At 53.4% G+C, this 14904-nt stretch overlaps 6 protein-coding genes across 6 annotated transcripts; 2 read left to right on the forward strand and 4 right to left on the reverse strand.

Annotated features, from left to right (window-relative positions):
• Nucleotides 1–969: 969 nt before the first annotated feature.
• On the reverse strand, nt 970–2186 carry N7532_007579 (cupin domain-containing protein; the record flags this gene model as incomplete). Its single annotated transcript, XM_056620072.1, has 3 exons — nt 970–1268; nt 1439–1870; nt 1913–2186. The coding sequence occupies 3 exons, from the start codon at nt 2184–2186 to the stop codon at nt 970–972; spliced, it is 1005 nt and encodes a 334-aa protein (XP_056473438.1).
• A 235-nt stretch (nt 2187–2421) lies between these two features.
• Nucleotides 2422–4189, forward strand: N7532_007580 (uncharacterized protein; the record flags this gene model as incomplete). Its single annotated transcript, XM_056620073.1, has 6 exons — nt 2422–2469; nt 2522–2713; nt 2767–3145; nt 3200–3569; nt 3633–3772; nt 3840–4189. The coding sequence occupies 6 exons, from the start codon at nt 2422–2424 to the stop codon at nt 4187–4189; spliced, it is 1479 nt and encodes a 492-aa protein (XP_056473439.1).
• Nucleotides 4190–4633: 444 nt separating this feature from the next.
• Nucleotides 4634–5803, forward strand: N7532_007581 (fumarylacetoacetate hydrolase family protein; the record flags this gene model as incomplete). The annotated part of the gene is made up of 4 exons (XM_056620074.1): nt 4634–4910; nt 5031–5228; nt 5295–5600; nt 5697–5803. The coding sequence occupies 4 exons, from the start codon at nt 4634–4636 to the stop codon at nt 5801–5803; spliced, it is 888 nt and encodes a 295-aa protein (XP_056473440.1).
• A 1247-nt stretch (nt 5804–7050) lies between these two features.
• On the reverse strand, nt 7051–7833 carry N7532_007582 (RlpA-like double-psi beta-barrel domain-containing protein; the record flags this gene model as incomplete). Its single annotated transcript, XM_056620075.1, has 1 exon — nt 7051–7833. One exon carries the CDS (start codon nt 7831–7833, stop codon nt 7051–7053), a length of 783 nt encoding a protein of 260 aa, XP_056473441.1.
• A 2669-nt stretch (nt 7834–10502) lies between these two features.
• Nucleotides 10503–13352, reverse strand: N7532_007583 (ribonucleotide-diphosphate reductase subunit RNR1; the record flags this gene model as incomplete). Its single annotated transcript, XM_056620076.1, has 3 exons — nt 10503–12950; nt 13031–13188; nt 13334–13352. The coding sequence occupies 3 exons, from the start codon at nt 13350–13352 to the stop codon at nt 10503–10505; spliced, it is 2625 nt and encodes an 874-aa protein (XP_056473442.1).
• An 818-nt stretch (nt 13353–14170) lies between these two features.
• Nucleotides 14171–14807, reverse strand: N7532_007584 (putative GPI anchored cell wall protein; the record flags this gene model as incomplete). The annotated part of the gene is made up of 3 exons (XM_056620077.1): nt 14171–14400; nt 14484–14632; nt 14710–14807. 3 exons carry the CDS (start codon nt 14805–14807, stop codon nt 14171–14173), a joined length of 477 nt encoding a protein of 158 aa, XP_056473443.1.
• Nucleotides 14808–14904: the final 97 nt, after the last annotated feature.

The following is a 14904-nucleotide window of genomic DNA, read 5'->3' on the forward strand; positions in this document are numbered from 1 at the left end:
GAACTTCATGGGGGGTTACCCCGACTGGCAACGATGGGCGAGCGGTCGCTAGTTTCAGGTCGTCGCGCGAGCCAAACGGGCCAGCCGGGCCCTGGTTGAGGGTCTGCTTAGGGGCGCTCGTAGACGATCGCGCGGGCCTTGCATGCCCCTAGACCGCGTTTGTGGCCAGCGATGGATGAATTGAGCATCGTCAGTGGCGAGGTGGCCCGTCGAGTGGAGCGTGGCTTGACCTGCGAGCCCTTCAGCTGGCGGATACCTGCCAATCGGGGGCTGTGATGCGGTCTTTTTTGGGTCAGAGTGTGCAATGCCCTGCAGGTTACATGTCCCTTTTTGCGTTCTTTTTTTTTTCCAGTTCAGGGTCAAGTCGGCAGGGTCAGATCGAGCAGGCTGAGCAGAGGTTACGAGGTGGCTGATGGTGGGGCAGTCTCCTGTACTGAGGTGGAAAGAGGAGGAAAGGAGGGCATGTCTCGCTGGGAGAAGTCGAGGGTTGGCGGTGAATGCCCTACACACACAATACTACTGTAGTACTATGTAGGCACACACTTTTCGACGAATATTTTATTTTAATCAACATGGGTCTTTACATTCCCGCTAGCAAGCAGAAAGCAGATCGGTGACGCACGATTCCACTATTCCAGCAATGCCTCTAAACTAGCTCGCTGTGTTCGCCCCAGCGCGTATGCACTTGCAGGCACCGGCAGACAGTCAGACAATGCAGACGGCAAATCCCATGTATCTCTCGGGTAATACTCAACTATCCAAATTGCCGGTCGTATTCAGTGGCACAACCTAAGGTAGAGTGGTAGCATTTAATTTATTTCCGTACCACTATACAATATTTCCCCGCGGCGAACACATGTCTGGCCCGCAGGTGGAGTCCGGGGACCATGCGCGAGAGACCGACTTCCATCATCCCTGAATAGAACACTTAGCGCACTGGGCAGAAGATCAGAACAGCACAACCACCACCTATTCAGAAACCAGCCCCTCAACATCCATATCCTCCTCACGATAAAACCCCAACGCCTCAATCATCGGCCGATCATCAAAACGATACAGGTACACCGCCCCATCGGCCAGATGCTGATACCTGTACCACGCCGGCACGCAAAACGTATCGCCCTCCTCCCACTTATACACCTGCCCGTTGATGACCGAGCGCCCACGCCCAGCCACAACATGGTAAACGGCGGAGGTCGTCTCACGACGGGACGGTGCAGACGCACCGGCTGAGAGCCGCTCAGCGCATCCCCCGAGCACGCGGCTCACTGGACGAGAGGTAGATTAGCGGTGGGTCGGACATCAAAGTTTGATCCTTCCCCTGAATATCATATCAAACAGTACTCTGGAGGATATCGTCGTGGTACGAAGGAGACGATCAGGGGGAGACATCAACCACACTGCAGGGGATGATAATTGCGATATGCCGTTGACATACCTTCGCGCCCATCTCTCAAATACCGACAACAAGCCCACTCCCCGGGCATCGCATCCAACCGTGCCTTCATATCATTCCAGGCGAAAACCAACGGCGAATCCGCACTCTCCACATCCGCGGCCGGATACCGCGGCAGATCAAAATGCTGCGCAAAATGCACAGGGAAGTGTGTAAAACTCGGCAGATCGAGCCCATCCAACCAAACCATGGGCCCGGACCCGTCTTTACCATGGTCATGATAATTCCAGGTCGGGGTGAGGATCACATCACCTCGTTGCATGGTAATGCGCTTCCCATGTACGGCCGTAAAGCCGCCTTTTCCCTCGATGATGAAGCGCATCGCGAAGGCCGTGTGCCGGTGGGCGCGGGCTGTTTCATTCGGCATGACGAGTTGTAGGCCGGCGTAGAGGGTGTCTGTTGTGTATGGGGCGTCTACAAATCCCAAGTATTAGTAATTTCCAGACTATTGTAGACATTTTGGAGGTTCTGGTACGGTAGACGTGCCTCGGGCGGGGTTAACGAGCATCAAGACACGGCGCTCAGCCTGCGATTCCGGGACCAGATTGCCCGCGCGCTCGAGATTCGGACGGATGGACTTGTATTTCCAGACATTGGGGATGGTGGTTGGGTTTGGGGAGGGAGGGTTCAGTCGGGTCATCTGTTTCCATAGAGGGAGGGTTTTGCTGGCTTCGAGATCTGCCAGCAGTTTCTCTTCGGTGTCGGCAGTGATTGGTTCGGTGAGGGACATGTTGAGATGACAGTACACTCTGAGTCTCTAAGATGAATTATTCTCTCAGGATATCCTACCGGCAGTCATTTATTATACTCAGCATCCTGTTCTGGTGCTGGGTCACAGAACAAGCCGGGTATACACCGGATCCGCTCCCCGATCTCAGCGAGTTCGTGGGGAAATATGCGGTTATAACCACTCGCGCGAGAGCCTGCAAACAAAACTGAACTATTCTGTTATTCGGAAAATCATAATGGCTCACGATAATGTGGATGAGCTGCTGGGAGGCAGTTCCCTCAAGGTGCCACCCTCGGAGTCTACAAACCGGAATATCAATTCTAACGAAATGATAGACCCCCACATACCCAAGCAACTGCCTCGCCTTCCTCAACCAGTCTGCCCCAAAACCCCTTACCAACAAAGCCAAGGTCCACCTAAACATCATCGTCGTCGGCGCAGGATTAGGGGGCCTCTCAACAGCAATCGCCCTCGCAAGTACCGGACACACAGTGACAGTCTACGAACAAGCTCCCGAGCTGGGCGAGGTAGGTATTCCTTATCAAATATAGATCATTACTAACAACTCTTTTAAAAATAGGTCGGCGCAGGAATCCAAATTCCCTCGAACTCAACCCGCCTGCTCAGCAAACTAGGGTTAGACCAGTACCTCACACCCCACGTCACAGAACCCTCGCAAATCTCCTTCCGACGGTGGGAATCAGGAGCGGTAATCGGGTTGACTCGGCTAATCCCCGACTTCCGGGATACCTTTGGCGCTCCGTACTACGTGATTCACCGCGCGAATTTCCACTCGGCGTTGCATGCTCGTGCTGTGGAGTTGGGTGTTGTGGTTAAGCTTGCTTCCCGGGTTGTTAGGTACACTAATGATTCGAACCCTTTCGGCGAAACCGGAAGGGCAGGTATATGCCTTGTGGATGGGAGGTTTGTTTGTGCGGATTTGGTTGTTGCTTCTGACGGTTTGTCTCCCCTGCCTCTCATATGCCAAGTCGTGGTGTGTAATGTATATCCAGGTGTGAAATCCATTGCAAGAGAACTGGTCGATCAATCTGGACGTCCAATCGAAAGAACTGGATTCGCTGCGTACAGGGCGACGGTTGATGTTTCGAAGATACAGGCTGATCCGGAAATATCCTGGTTGCTTGAGAGGCCGGCGCTGAATATCTGGTACCATACACTCCCTCCACCACACTACAGTAGAAACCAGCTAACCATCTCCAATGACAGGATCGGCGACCAAAGACACGTAATGACCTACACCATCAACTCCGGCAAATCCTTCAACATGGTCCTCTCGCATCCAGACAATACCGATCCCGCGAGCTGGGACCAGACGACTGCACTCCGCGACATGAGACGGGAATTTCAAGGCTGGGATTCGAGGTGGGCAACCACTCCATCCACCATAACTATTTACTAGAAGTTTGTCTGACAAATTACTGCCAGACTCCAAAAAATAATCTCCATGATCACGAACACAATTAAATGGCCCCTCGTAAGCGGAACGCCTCTCCCCCGCTGGACAGCCGGGCGAATAGTGATGCTCGGCGATGCAGCGCACGCGATGCTGCCCTACATGTCTCAAGGTAAAACCATCCACCACTCCATTTCATCCCCTTTCTTGAACTATGAAATAATCCCACCAATGTCTAGGCGCTGCAATGGCAGTAGAAGACGCCATTGCCCTCTCAACCTCCCTCTCAAAACTAACCAGTACACACGACCTGCCCACCGCACTGTCCATCTTCGAAAAAGCCCGCATTGACCGCACAAGCAAGATGCAAGAAGCTAGTCTTCTCAATGGGAAATTGTGGCATTTCGCTGATGGGCCGCTGCAGCGGGCGCGGGATGCGGCTATGAAGCCTGAGGTTGATGGGGTGGGCTTTTCTCATAGTCCGAATCAGTGGAGTGATCCTGTCACGCAGATTTGGACGTATGGGTATGATGCGGAAGGTGCTGTTGAGAGGGCATGGAGGGAATATAGAGTGAAGTGTGCACTTTAGATTGTGTAGATTGTGGATGTGGTTGATACAAGAAGGTAGTGTAGAGACTGGAATGATTTTATCGTTCTTGTCATCTTGAGACTATTTGATATCATTTTGGCACATGTAACTAATGGACACCAACTTCACGATGATCTTCTAGCTTGATAATGACCAGCACCGTCCGACCATTCGCTAGGTTCATTTCTCACAATACAAACCCCCTCCCTCGTCAGAGCATTACATAGAGTAGCATTGTGGTTGTTCAGTCCCCGACTCCATAACGTCCCACCACAGCCGAGTGCCATCGGAACAAACCGATCTACCCCCGAAGAACCGAACAAACCCCATCTTAAGCCCTCAACCCCCAAATAAAAAAACCCCATAGACATAAAATCTCCCAAATTTTCTCAATATTTATATTCAACAACAATAGGTAAAAGACGCAACTCCATAAGGTTCAAGATGACCCTCCCCTGGAAACGCCTAATCCGCTTCGTCGCCACAGACGGCCGTACTCTCCGCGGCGAACCAATCCTCCCAACACCAACAACAGACCTCGGCTTCATCACCGAAGAGGATAGCCTCCAAGCACGTGTTATCGAGGGCGAGGATATCTACGATACGACCGGCCAAACGCGCGTGACGGATGAAATCGTCACTGTCAGGACGATTTTGGGACCGCTGGCGCAGGGAGATGTTCCAGTTTTGAGGTGTGTGGGGTTGAATTATGCGAGGCATAGTGAGTTTTTTCCCCTTTGGAGTTGGTTGGAGTGTTGAGATAGCAGTGTTGAATCACATCATGATCTCGAATACTTCGTGTGCAACACCATAGGTCACATGCTGATATCGTGTTATACAGTCAAAGAAGCAGGCCGCACCCCACCACCTTACCCATCCATCTTCTTCAAGCCCAACACAACAATCCACGACCATGGGAAACCAGTCGAGATCCCGAAGATCGCACAAGATGAGCAAGCAGACTACGAAGGCGAACTGGTACCCCTCTCCATCCCCCAGTCCTCCCACTCACATCCACAGTCTGACACGATATACTCCAGTGCCTAATAATCGGTCGTCCCGCCAAAAATATCCCCCCCCGAAACCGCCCCCTCCTACATCGCAGCCTACACAATCGGCAACGACATCTCCTCCCGCAAACTCCAACGCGACCCGACACTCGCCGGGCGCGTCCCGCAATGGGGATTCTCGAAGGGCTTCGACACCTACGCGCCTCTAGGCCCGTGTCTGGTATCTGCGTCCGAGATTGGCGATCCCAGCAAGCTGCATCTGAAGACCGTTGTGGATGGGGAGGTGAGACAGGAGGAGAGTGTGGCGGATCTGTTGTTTGACTGTGCATATTTGGTTAGTTATCTTTCGTCTGGGACGACGTTGCAGAAGGGGTGTGTTGTTATGACTGGGACGCCGGGGGGTGAGTATTTCTTTCTTCTTTTTTTTGCTGGGACTGGTATGAGAGGCGCTGCATACGCTTCGTATCTGCATCACTGAGGCTGACTGATTCACTTAGGCGTCGGCGCGGGTTTAAATCCCCCGCGATACCTCGTTCCCGGGACGCAGATGGATGTGTCGATTTCGGAAATTGGGACGTTGAGGAATAATGTTGTTTTTGCGTAATGTCACTACCTACACACGTGCTAGATTTAGATTGTGGAGGAAGGATGGGCGGTGCCTGCCCTGCCTCGCTTCCTTCCTCAGATACGAACCACGCTAGTCATTCTACAAAGTATACTTAGCCACATACAGCTATTTCAGGGGCACACTCGTATGCTAGGCAGTAACAAGGAAATGTTACCAGCTCTAAAGAAGTGGCTGAGCAACGCCGATCAATCAATACCCCAAGACATTGGCGCCTGCGCACGGTGATTGGGTGGAGCGGTGGTATGTCTCAGCAAAAACTCCTTTTTGGGGCGTCCTCGACTGAATATCATGAATTTCTTCCGTCGCCTCACAGTGTGTAAACAAGTGAATCCTAGACTGTTTTGCCATGGTCTCGTAATTATCGATTCATATGCTTGATCTGGGTGTTTGCACACATCGGATACCTCTTCCCTGTATACGCTACCTCAGATTATAGGAGTAAGCTACTTCTGCTCGATGTCCTCTTACGAGACAGTGGATTAGTGGCGGGCTGAACAGGTGCTATAGAATGAGACAGGGCAGGGTTGGGGTTCCCAGCTATTCTACTACTACTTACCCTCGGCATGGCATCGGAATTTGAGACAGCCAGATGGGAATGGCCGCCCAGGTAGCGAGTCAGGACAGGCGGTGCCTGAACATCAAACCCAAATTTACAGTTATGAAGCTAATGACACTAGAAGCGATAGTAATAGCCAAGAATAACTCGATTGAGATCATACAAAGCTAAATGACAGGATAATCGATTCCATCGAGCAAGCGCCGGTAAATTTTCTTTTTTTTTTTTTTTTCGTTTCGATGCATGGTCTCGTAGAAATCATCAGTGCTGCGCAATTCGAGGCAGCGACTCGATAAATCGGTACCAATAAAGAAATCACAAGTCACTGCCTCGGAATTCACCTAATGCGCAAGGCACGTATGGGCTGGTTGGCTGGGGTTATCACGGTAGTATTTTCACACGACTCCGAACAGAATCGAACTCTATGGACATGGAAGAATGGGCAAATGCATTGCAGCCCGCAGGGCGCAAGAATTGTTGGTGGTAAACTGGTGAGTGTAAAGAATGCAAGAAGATAAAAAGAGGACCGAAGGCTAGGCGAGGTGCGTAGCTCCGGACCGAGATGAAGAGAAAGGTAAGTCATGAATCATCGGACCAGCGATCAAATCTACCAGAGATTTTTCCCAGTAAACAAAATCAGCATGGAAAGCGCGCGGTCGACGTGCGCTTAGTTGATCCACCACTCAGCATCGTACAGACGACCCTCGGAGAAGGAGGCAAAGTGCGAGAACAGGGCGCGAGACAGATCGATGGACCCGCCCTGGCAGCCCATGCACTTGTCGACGATCTTGGCTTGCGCGGAAGTACCCTTGTAGTTGATGGTGACCTCCTTGCCGCAGTCCGAATTGGACATGAGGCCGACGGGCATGGCGATGACGAACTCGGTCTCGCCATCGTTGGTCATGCCACAGGAGCTGGGGGCCGAGGCGGAGGTAGCGGTGTCGTAGTAGGTCATCTCGCCAGTGCACTTGGAGCTAAAGCTGCAGGCGCCGGTATAGCCAGAGCTGGAACCGGAAGAGCTGGAAGAGCCGGAGGAGCTAGAGCTCTGGGTGTTCTGGGTCTGGGCGGGAGCAGTGGTGGTCTCAACGGCGGGAGCGGGAGCAGCCTCGACCTCGGTGGCGCGCTCAGTGGGCTGGGGAGCGGGAGCCGGAGTCGAGGACGAAGAGGACGAAGAAGTCGGGGCCGGCTGGGCCTCCTCTTCCTGGGGAGCGGCGGTGGTGGTGGGCACAACGGCGGCAGCGGCGGTGGTGCTCACCGGGACAATAGTGTGAGTCTCGGTCGAGGTAGGAGCAGCCTGGTTGGGGTAGATGGTGGTGGTGACATCGACGGTGGTCCAGACAATGTCGGTGACGGTTTCCCAGACCACCGCGCGCTTCTCGACGGGTGCAGCAACACCGGATATGGCAAAGAGAGCGCCAGCGAGGGCGAGAGTCTTGGAGATGGGGGCCATTTTGAAGGCGATTTCAGATAATGAAGGTTGGGTGAAGGACTGGTCACTGCGCAGCAGCAAAGGATCGACACTCAAAAGAGCGAGAGTGAACGAAAAAGGAAGGACCGTTGACGATGGAGTTGGTTGAGGAGGAAAAGGGAGGCACCGGGCAGTACTAAGAAATAAATACTGCCAGGTAAAAGACTGGGCATGGGCAGGCCTCCGGGTCCACCACCGTCCCACGGTTGCGACAGCCACAATTCACTTGCACGCCTTCCCTTTCAGGTATTCTCCACCTTCAGCATTGACTGACTCCAGGTACCCGCTTCTACAACTTCGATGTACTCGCTACCCAGACTCCTCCCATCCGTACCTGAGCCGGACACACCGGGTCAATGCCAGTGGCCGCGCTGATTGGAACAATTGAGTTGTGCCGGCGCAGATGGCGCAGGGGCAACGCAACACGGGCACCAGACGCTCAGTCGCCCTAAGCCCAGCATGGCCTAGCAAGAACGGATGAAGGAACCGATCTGGCTGTTGTACTGGCCGATCGTCCCAATACCCGTCTTCTAGGGCAACCAAACTGAGCCGACCAGAAGGTGGTCTTCGCCATCCTTATTCAGAGTCAGGCACATATTGGTATTCCAACGGTCCAATATTGCTGGGCCACCTTGCGAACAACACATCCCCTACACACGCCTGCTGCAGTCCGCCCTGAGCGGGTCCCTGCGCCCAATCGGGCCCATCGAATGAGACAAAATCTGATCCATGCGTCTCCCAGCGCAGCTGGCCTGTCGTTCGTCAATTGCTGACGGCTGTGACCCTCTGTGCGGCTGCCAACACGGCGACTTTCGGAGAACAGGTTCGACCTCGATTTACCTCAATGACGTTGTGGAGTTCAACGTTCTGGCCCGTTCGTACTTCACCGAGCCGAACAATTTTTCGCTCAGTGGGTCGGTGGCTTCTGTGGCGATCGTCCAGATGAAACCCCAGAGTCGAGTCGGGCCAGATTCCGTCCTACAGATACGAGCGTTGGGTGCTGTAACCTATTCTGCACTCTGTATGCGTCGGCCTCGCATTGCATCTCCAAACACAAAACAAAAGCACTAGCAACAGGCTGACCTGCTGTGATCTCCGACCTGTCGTCCTTGCCATTTCGACTTTCACAAGCCAGCCCTTAGGAGAGGGGAGATCGCAGCTGCAACATGAAACACATCCGATCTCCAGCAAATTCTAGACCCGACCACGGATGGACCTCTCGGGCCCTGGCGACCCAATCTCAGCCCCGGCTCGCCCTGGTACAACCAGCCGAGAATCTGGTTGGCGTCCATTTTTTCGTGCGGTGGAGAGATTGGGTCTTTTCTCCGCCAGTCACTTTCGCTCCACTTACCCGACGATCTCCCCAGAATGAGGGTGTGCGACCATGGTTGGATCGAGGCACAAAGATGGCCCTACGTGGTGAGAGGGGTAAACTGAATAGCCGAGCAGTACTCTGTACTTTGAGAAGTACATACTTACAGCAGGTGTGATGGTCCCAACACTTACATTGAGGTAGGTTGGGGTTCTTGGTCCTGTACGTCGGGTGGGGAGATTTGAGGAATGTCAGATCGCGCCGAGAATCGGGTCCGAACGGTTGGAATGTACTTGACTGGGATGATGCGTGGTTGATAATCTCCGAACGTTAATTGTCAGTGTCGCGGATCTCAAACATGTTCGAGGGTGGAGAGTACAAAGAGATCGGGCACTTAAATGAGCCATCTCGAGCCTTGTTCAAGTTACACTCATTGACATAGCACAATGCCAATTGCCACATGAAACAGCGAGGATCACAAAGAAGCATCACATATTCAATGAAAGAATATTTCTTGAAAAAGCAATCTCAGAATGCCAATGTATATTCCAGCATCCCCCGCCCATTCAGCATCGACTCATCTCGACCCCGCCTCAACACCGCAAGAGAACACTTGTGAACAAGAAGAACAAGTGGAAAAAGAACCCGCGTGGCAAACAGAGAAAAGAAAATTCCAACCACGCGACAACGTTGCAATCCCGGCAAACCTGCTAGAAGCGGAGGAGTTCTGGAAACCAGCTCCAGCGTGGATCTGTGGTTCAGTGAGTTCCTCAAGAGCAATGAGAGTCGAGCAGATGCGCCATCTACGTAGTCCCCTTTTTTTACCCCCTTTTATCCGTCTCTTCGCGACTGGCTTGAGGAAGTGGTTGCTGTGTCAGCGCCGGAATGGGAAGCGGGCCGCGTCGTCCGGCTGCGCCGGTCTGTAGGAAGGGGATTTAGCAGATCGCATTGTATAGTGTACCCTAGTGTGCACGATTGTAGAGCAAATGACAGAGACTGGTGAGCGAGGTGAAGTGTAGAGAATGGTTGGGAATATCGGGGCATTAGATTGTAGAGTCTACAAATACTGAACTTGATACATACGACGTCTACAATGAAGAACATTCAATATGAAATCATTGACTAGTCACTAACATATGAAATGCAACGATTTGATCCACGCCAGAACCAAAGGAAAAGAAACATCAAGCTCATAATATAGGTAATATAGGTACATAACTCACAAAGGACATGGGGGAAATAGGAAAAAAGGTATGACGGAGACGAATAGGGGAATGGGGATGGGATATGAGGAACATGAAAAATCGTAGAAATCTTTTTGCAAGCCAACCAAAGCTGTTTAACCCTGGCACATGAGGCAGGCCTCCTTGTTCTCAATGCTGCACTGCAGAACTGCGTCAGAGTAAATATCACCCTCACGGCTTTCAGTTTTCTCCGCAGAGTCCTCTTCCTGAGCAGCAGCGAGGTTGGCCTCGGCAGCAGGAACACCGTTCTCACGGGTCGAGGCAGCGGCCATGGGGTCCGCGACCAGAGTGCGAGGGCTCTCCTGGCTGGGAGGGGCATTGACAGCAGCAGAGGCGGCCTCAGTGCCACTAGCGCGGGGGACGGCAGAATAGGTGGAGGAGGCGGCGCCGACGGTGCGCTTCTTGAAGTTAGCGTTGGCGCGGGCGATGTTGGTATCCTCGACCTTGAGCTGCTCCTGGTCGACGGTGAACTGAATGGGGGCGGAAGCGGCCATGGTACGCAGGTAGTACATGCCAGTCTTCAGTCCCATCTTCCAGCCGGCAAAGTGCATGGAGGTGATCTTGCCCATGGTGGGCTCCTTCAGGTGGATGTTCAAGGACTGCGACTGGTCGATGTAGGCACCACGGTCGGCGGCCATCTGGAGGATGGAACGCTGGGAGATCTCCCAAACAGTCTTGTACAGAGCCTTGATGTCGGCCGGAATGTTGGGGACGTTCTGGACCGAACCACCGTCGGCGATGATACGGTTCTTCATGTTGTCCGACCACAGACCCAGGTCGACCAAATCCTTCAGCAACCAGGGGTTGACAACCTGGAACTCACCGGCGAGCACACGACGGGAGTAGATGTTGGAGGTGTAGGGCTCGAAGCACTCGTTGAAGCCCAGGATCTGACTGGTACTGGCAGTGGGCATGGGAGCGACCAGCAGACTGTTGCGAACGCCAGTCTCGGCGATCTTGGCCTTCAGGGCAGCCCAGTCCCAAAGATCAGTGGGGGTACGATCCCACATGTCATACTGCAGAATACCCTGGGAGACAGGAGAGCCCTGGTAGGTCTCGTACGGACCTTGCTCCTTGGCCAGAGCCGACGAGGCAGTCAGAGCACCGTGGTAGATGGTCTCAAAGATTTGAATGTTGAGCTGACGGGCCTCGGGGGAGTCGAAGGGCAGACGCAGAGCCAAGAAGGCATCGGCAAGACCGTTGACACCCAGAGCAATGGGACGGTGACGGAAGTTGCTCTTCTTGGCCTCAGGGACGGGGTAGTAGTTGATGTCAATGATCTTGTTCAGGTTACGAACCAGAACCTGGACAACCTCGTGCAGCTTGCCAAAGTCGTACTCGCCACGAGCAGCATCAACAAAGGTGGGCAGAGCCAGAGAGGCCAGGTTGCAGACAGCGACCTCATCGGGGGCACTGTACTCGATGATCTCAGTGCACAGGTTGGAGCTGCGGATGGTACCCAGGTTTTTCTGGTTACTCTTCTTGTTACAAGCATCCTTGTACAGCATGAAGGGGTTACCGGTCTCGGTCTGAGCCTCGAGAATGGCGTACCACAGCTTCTGAGCCTTGATGGTGGTACGGCCGCGGCCCTCCTTCTCGTAGCGCTCGTAGAGAGCGTCGAACTCATCGCCGTAGACATCAGCCAGGCCGGGAGCCTCGTTCGGGCAGAAGAGAGTCCAGTCACCGTTGGCCTCGACACGCTTCATGAACAGATCGGGGGTCCACAGAGCATAGAACAGATCACGAGCACGGATTTCCTCCTTACCGTGGTTCTTCCGGAGGTCCAGGAACTCGAAAACATCGGCGTGCCACGGCTCCAGGTAGATGGCAAACGCACCAGGGCGCTTGTTACCACCCTGGTCGACGTAGCGGGCAGTGTTGTTGTACACACGAAGCATGGGGACAATACCGTTGGAAGAGCCGTTGGTTCCGCCAATGTAGGAACCGGTGGCACGGATGCGGTGGACGTTCAGGCCAATACCACCAGCAGTCTTGGAGATCATAGCACAGGTCTTGAGAGTGTCATAGATACCCTCAATGCTGTCCTCCTTCATATCAACCAGGAAGCAAGAAGCCAGCTGAGGCTGGGGGGTACCAGCGTTGAACAGAGTGGGGGAAGCGTGGGTGAAGTACTTCTGGGACATCAAGTGGTAGGTCTCGATGGCCTTCTCAATATCATCGCCGTGAATACCGACTGATACACGCATCAGCAGATGCTGAGGACGCTCAGCCACCTTGCCGTCGATACGGAGGAGATATGAGCGCTCCAGGGTCTTGAAGCCGAAGAAGTTGTAGTTGAAGTCACGGTCGTACACGATGGCAGAGTTAAGCTCATCGGCATGCTTCATCACGGTCTCGTAGATACTTTTCGAGATCATGGGAGCAGACTTATTGTTCTTAGGGTTGACATAGTGGTAGAGATCGGAGATGACCATAGAGAATTGCTTCTTGGTCTGTTTGTGAAGGTTGGATACGGCGATGCGGGCAGCGAGGATGGCATAGTCGGGGTGTGTCACGGTCATGTACGCAGCAGTCTCGGCAGCCTACAGTAAATGAGGGTCAGCGTTGAGTTTTCTTTATGGGTTGGGCGGGGGTTCGTTGGTTGATTGCCGAGTTCACATACCAGGTTGTCCAGCTCAATAGTTCCAACACCCTGGTAGACACCAGAGATAACCTTCTGCGTGATAGCTGCTGCATCGACGTGCTCCGGGTCGAGGCCGTAACACAGCCTAGACACACGGGCAGTGATCTTGTCGAACTGCACGCGTTCTTTGCGTCCGTCTGTGGCAATGTCGCGTCAGTAACGTGTTCGGAAGCAGTGGCAATGTCCACTGGATGCCCCCCAAGCTTCTGAGACACGCATAGACGCGGGGCAACCCGGTAGATGCCTCAGAAGCTTCACAGTAGGAGAGGCGGTGCAACTTACCTCGCTTGTAAACGAACATTGTGAATGAAGAGCAAGGGGTATGTATGGGAGGGAAGAAGATTAAAAAGAGTGAGCAACGAAAAGACACAAGAATAGATTAGGAGTAGGTTGGGAGAAAAGTAGAGGAGGGAGAGGTTTGGAGTGGAAGGGAAGGAGCCAAGGAGAAAGAAGAGGGAGGGGCGAGGATATTTGATGTCGCCGGGGCAGACGCGTTTTTGCTCGCGAATTTTCGTGTTGTCTGGTCGGCTTACCTCATCGAGTGATATAACTTGTCACGTGCACACGCGCCTCGCCCCGATTTACGGCTCGACACACAACACGCATGGCATCGGCTCAGCTGGCGCCGAGCGGGGACGTGGATTCCGGCCTCAGACAACCGAGACCATTCAAATGCACCCTATGTAGTAGAACTAGTTATGAGGGGTGGCCCGCACGGCGTAGAGATCGATCACAATCTTCCGTTGTCATAGTGATCTCAACATGCCCCTATATTTGAGTCATCCACCACCTACGGTTTGTGCATACCTCCTTGCTGCTCGCAGACATGAGCCTGCAGGATGATTACAGCCGATAACGGGTTACCCTAGGATACGGTCATGGAAGGACCAAGGGATATCAATCCAACACCAAAGCAATCAGATCGTTGCTTTTCTAACATGACAAGCGGTGTGAGGTATAACATGTTCAGCAATGCATCCATAATGTTCGAGATCACATCTCTGAGGTGAGGCGGCAGATGAAAAAGAACAGATAGGGAATGCAGAATATCAAAGCCAAATTTATTCAATCAAGACATCCGAGTATTACATGGCAAGACCGTATGTGATTGACCAGTTCTTATAGCAATGCGGCAGCACCCACGAACACGGCCGCACCGATCGCGGTGACCGAGAACTGGTAGTTCAAGGGAGCAGCATCGGTGTAGGTCGTCTGAGGGGCAGAAGAAGTGCTGGAACCAGAGCTGCTGTCGCCACTGGAGCTGGAGCCGGTGCTGGTAGTCTGGGAGCCGGAGGTGGCGGTAGCGCTGCTGGAGCTGCTGGTGGTGTTCGAGCTGGAAGTGGAGAGTTCTATAAGAATGAATATTTAATTAGCCTAGGAATGTGCCAATCGATAGGGCCCTCGTGCTTAGAGGAATTCGGACGATCCTTACCAACTGTGTGACCGTTCTCCTTGCAGGTGTTGGCGTAGAATTTCAGGGCCTTGTCGGCCTTGTCACCGCACTTGTCCGAAATGTTGGACTGGACCTTCTTGGAGTCATCGCCGCAAAGGGTGGCGAGGTCGGCCGGGTTGGCGGTGTCGCTGTGGAGGAGTTAGTTCGCGTTCGCGCGGGCGCCGATTCGATTCAGGGACTCCGAGGGGCTCTGGGTTCTGCTTACCCGATGACGGACAGGAGACAGGCCGGGGTCTGGTCGGCGGAGACGAAGCTGGCGAGGGCGACGAAGGCCAGGGCGAGGGTAGACTTCTTGAAGAACATCTTGACGGGATTGACGGGAAATAAATGAATTGGCGAAAGTTGGACCGATTAAGACGAGATCGCACAGCGAATCTGGAGCTGAGAGTATTGAGCGAGT

This window comes from Penicillium argentinense (genome assembly GCF_028826775.1).
Source record: "Penicillium argentinense strain IBT 30761 chromosome Unknown utg000006l_segment0_segment0, whole genome shotgun sequence".
NCBI classification, from domain to species: Eukaryota; Fungi; Ascomycota; class Eurotiomycetes; order Eurotiales; family Aspergillaceae; genus Penicillium; species Penicillium argentinense.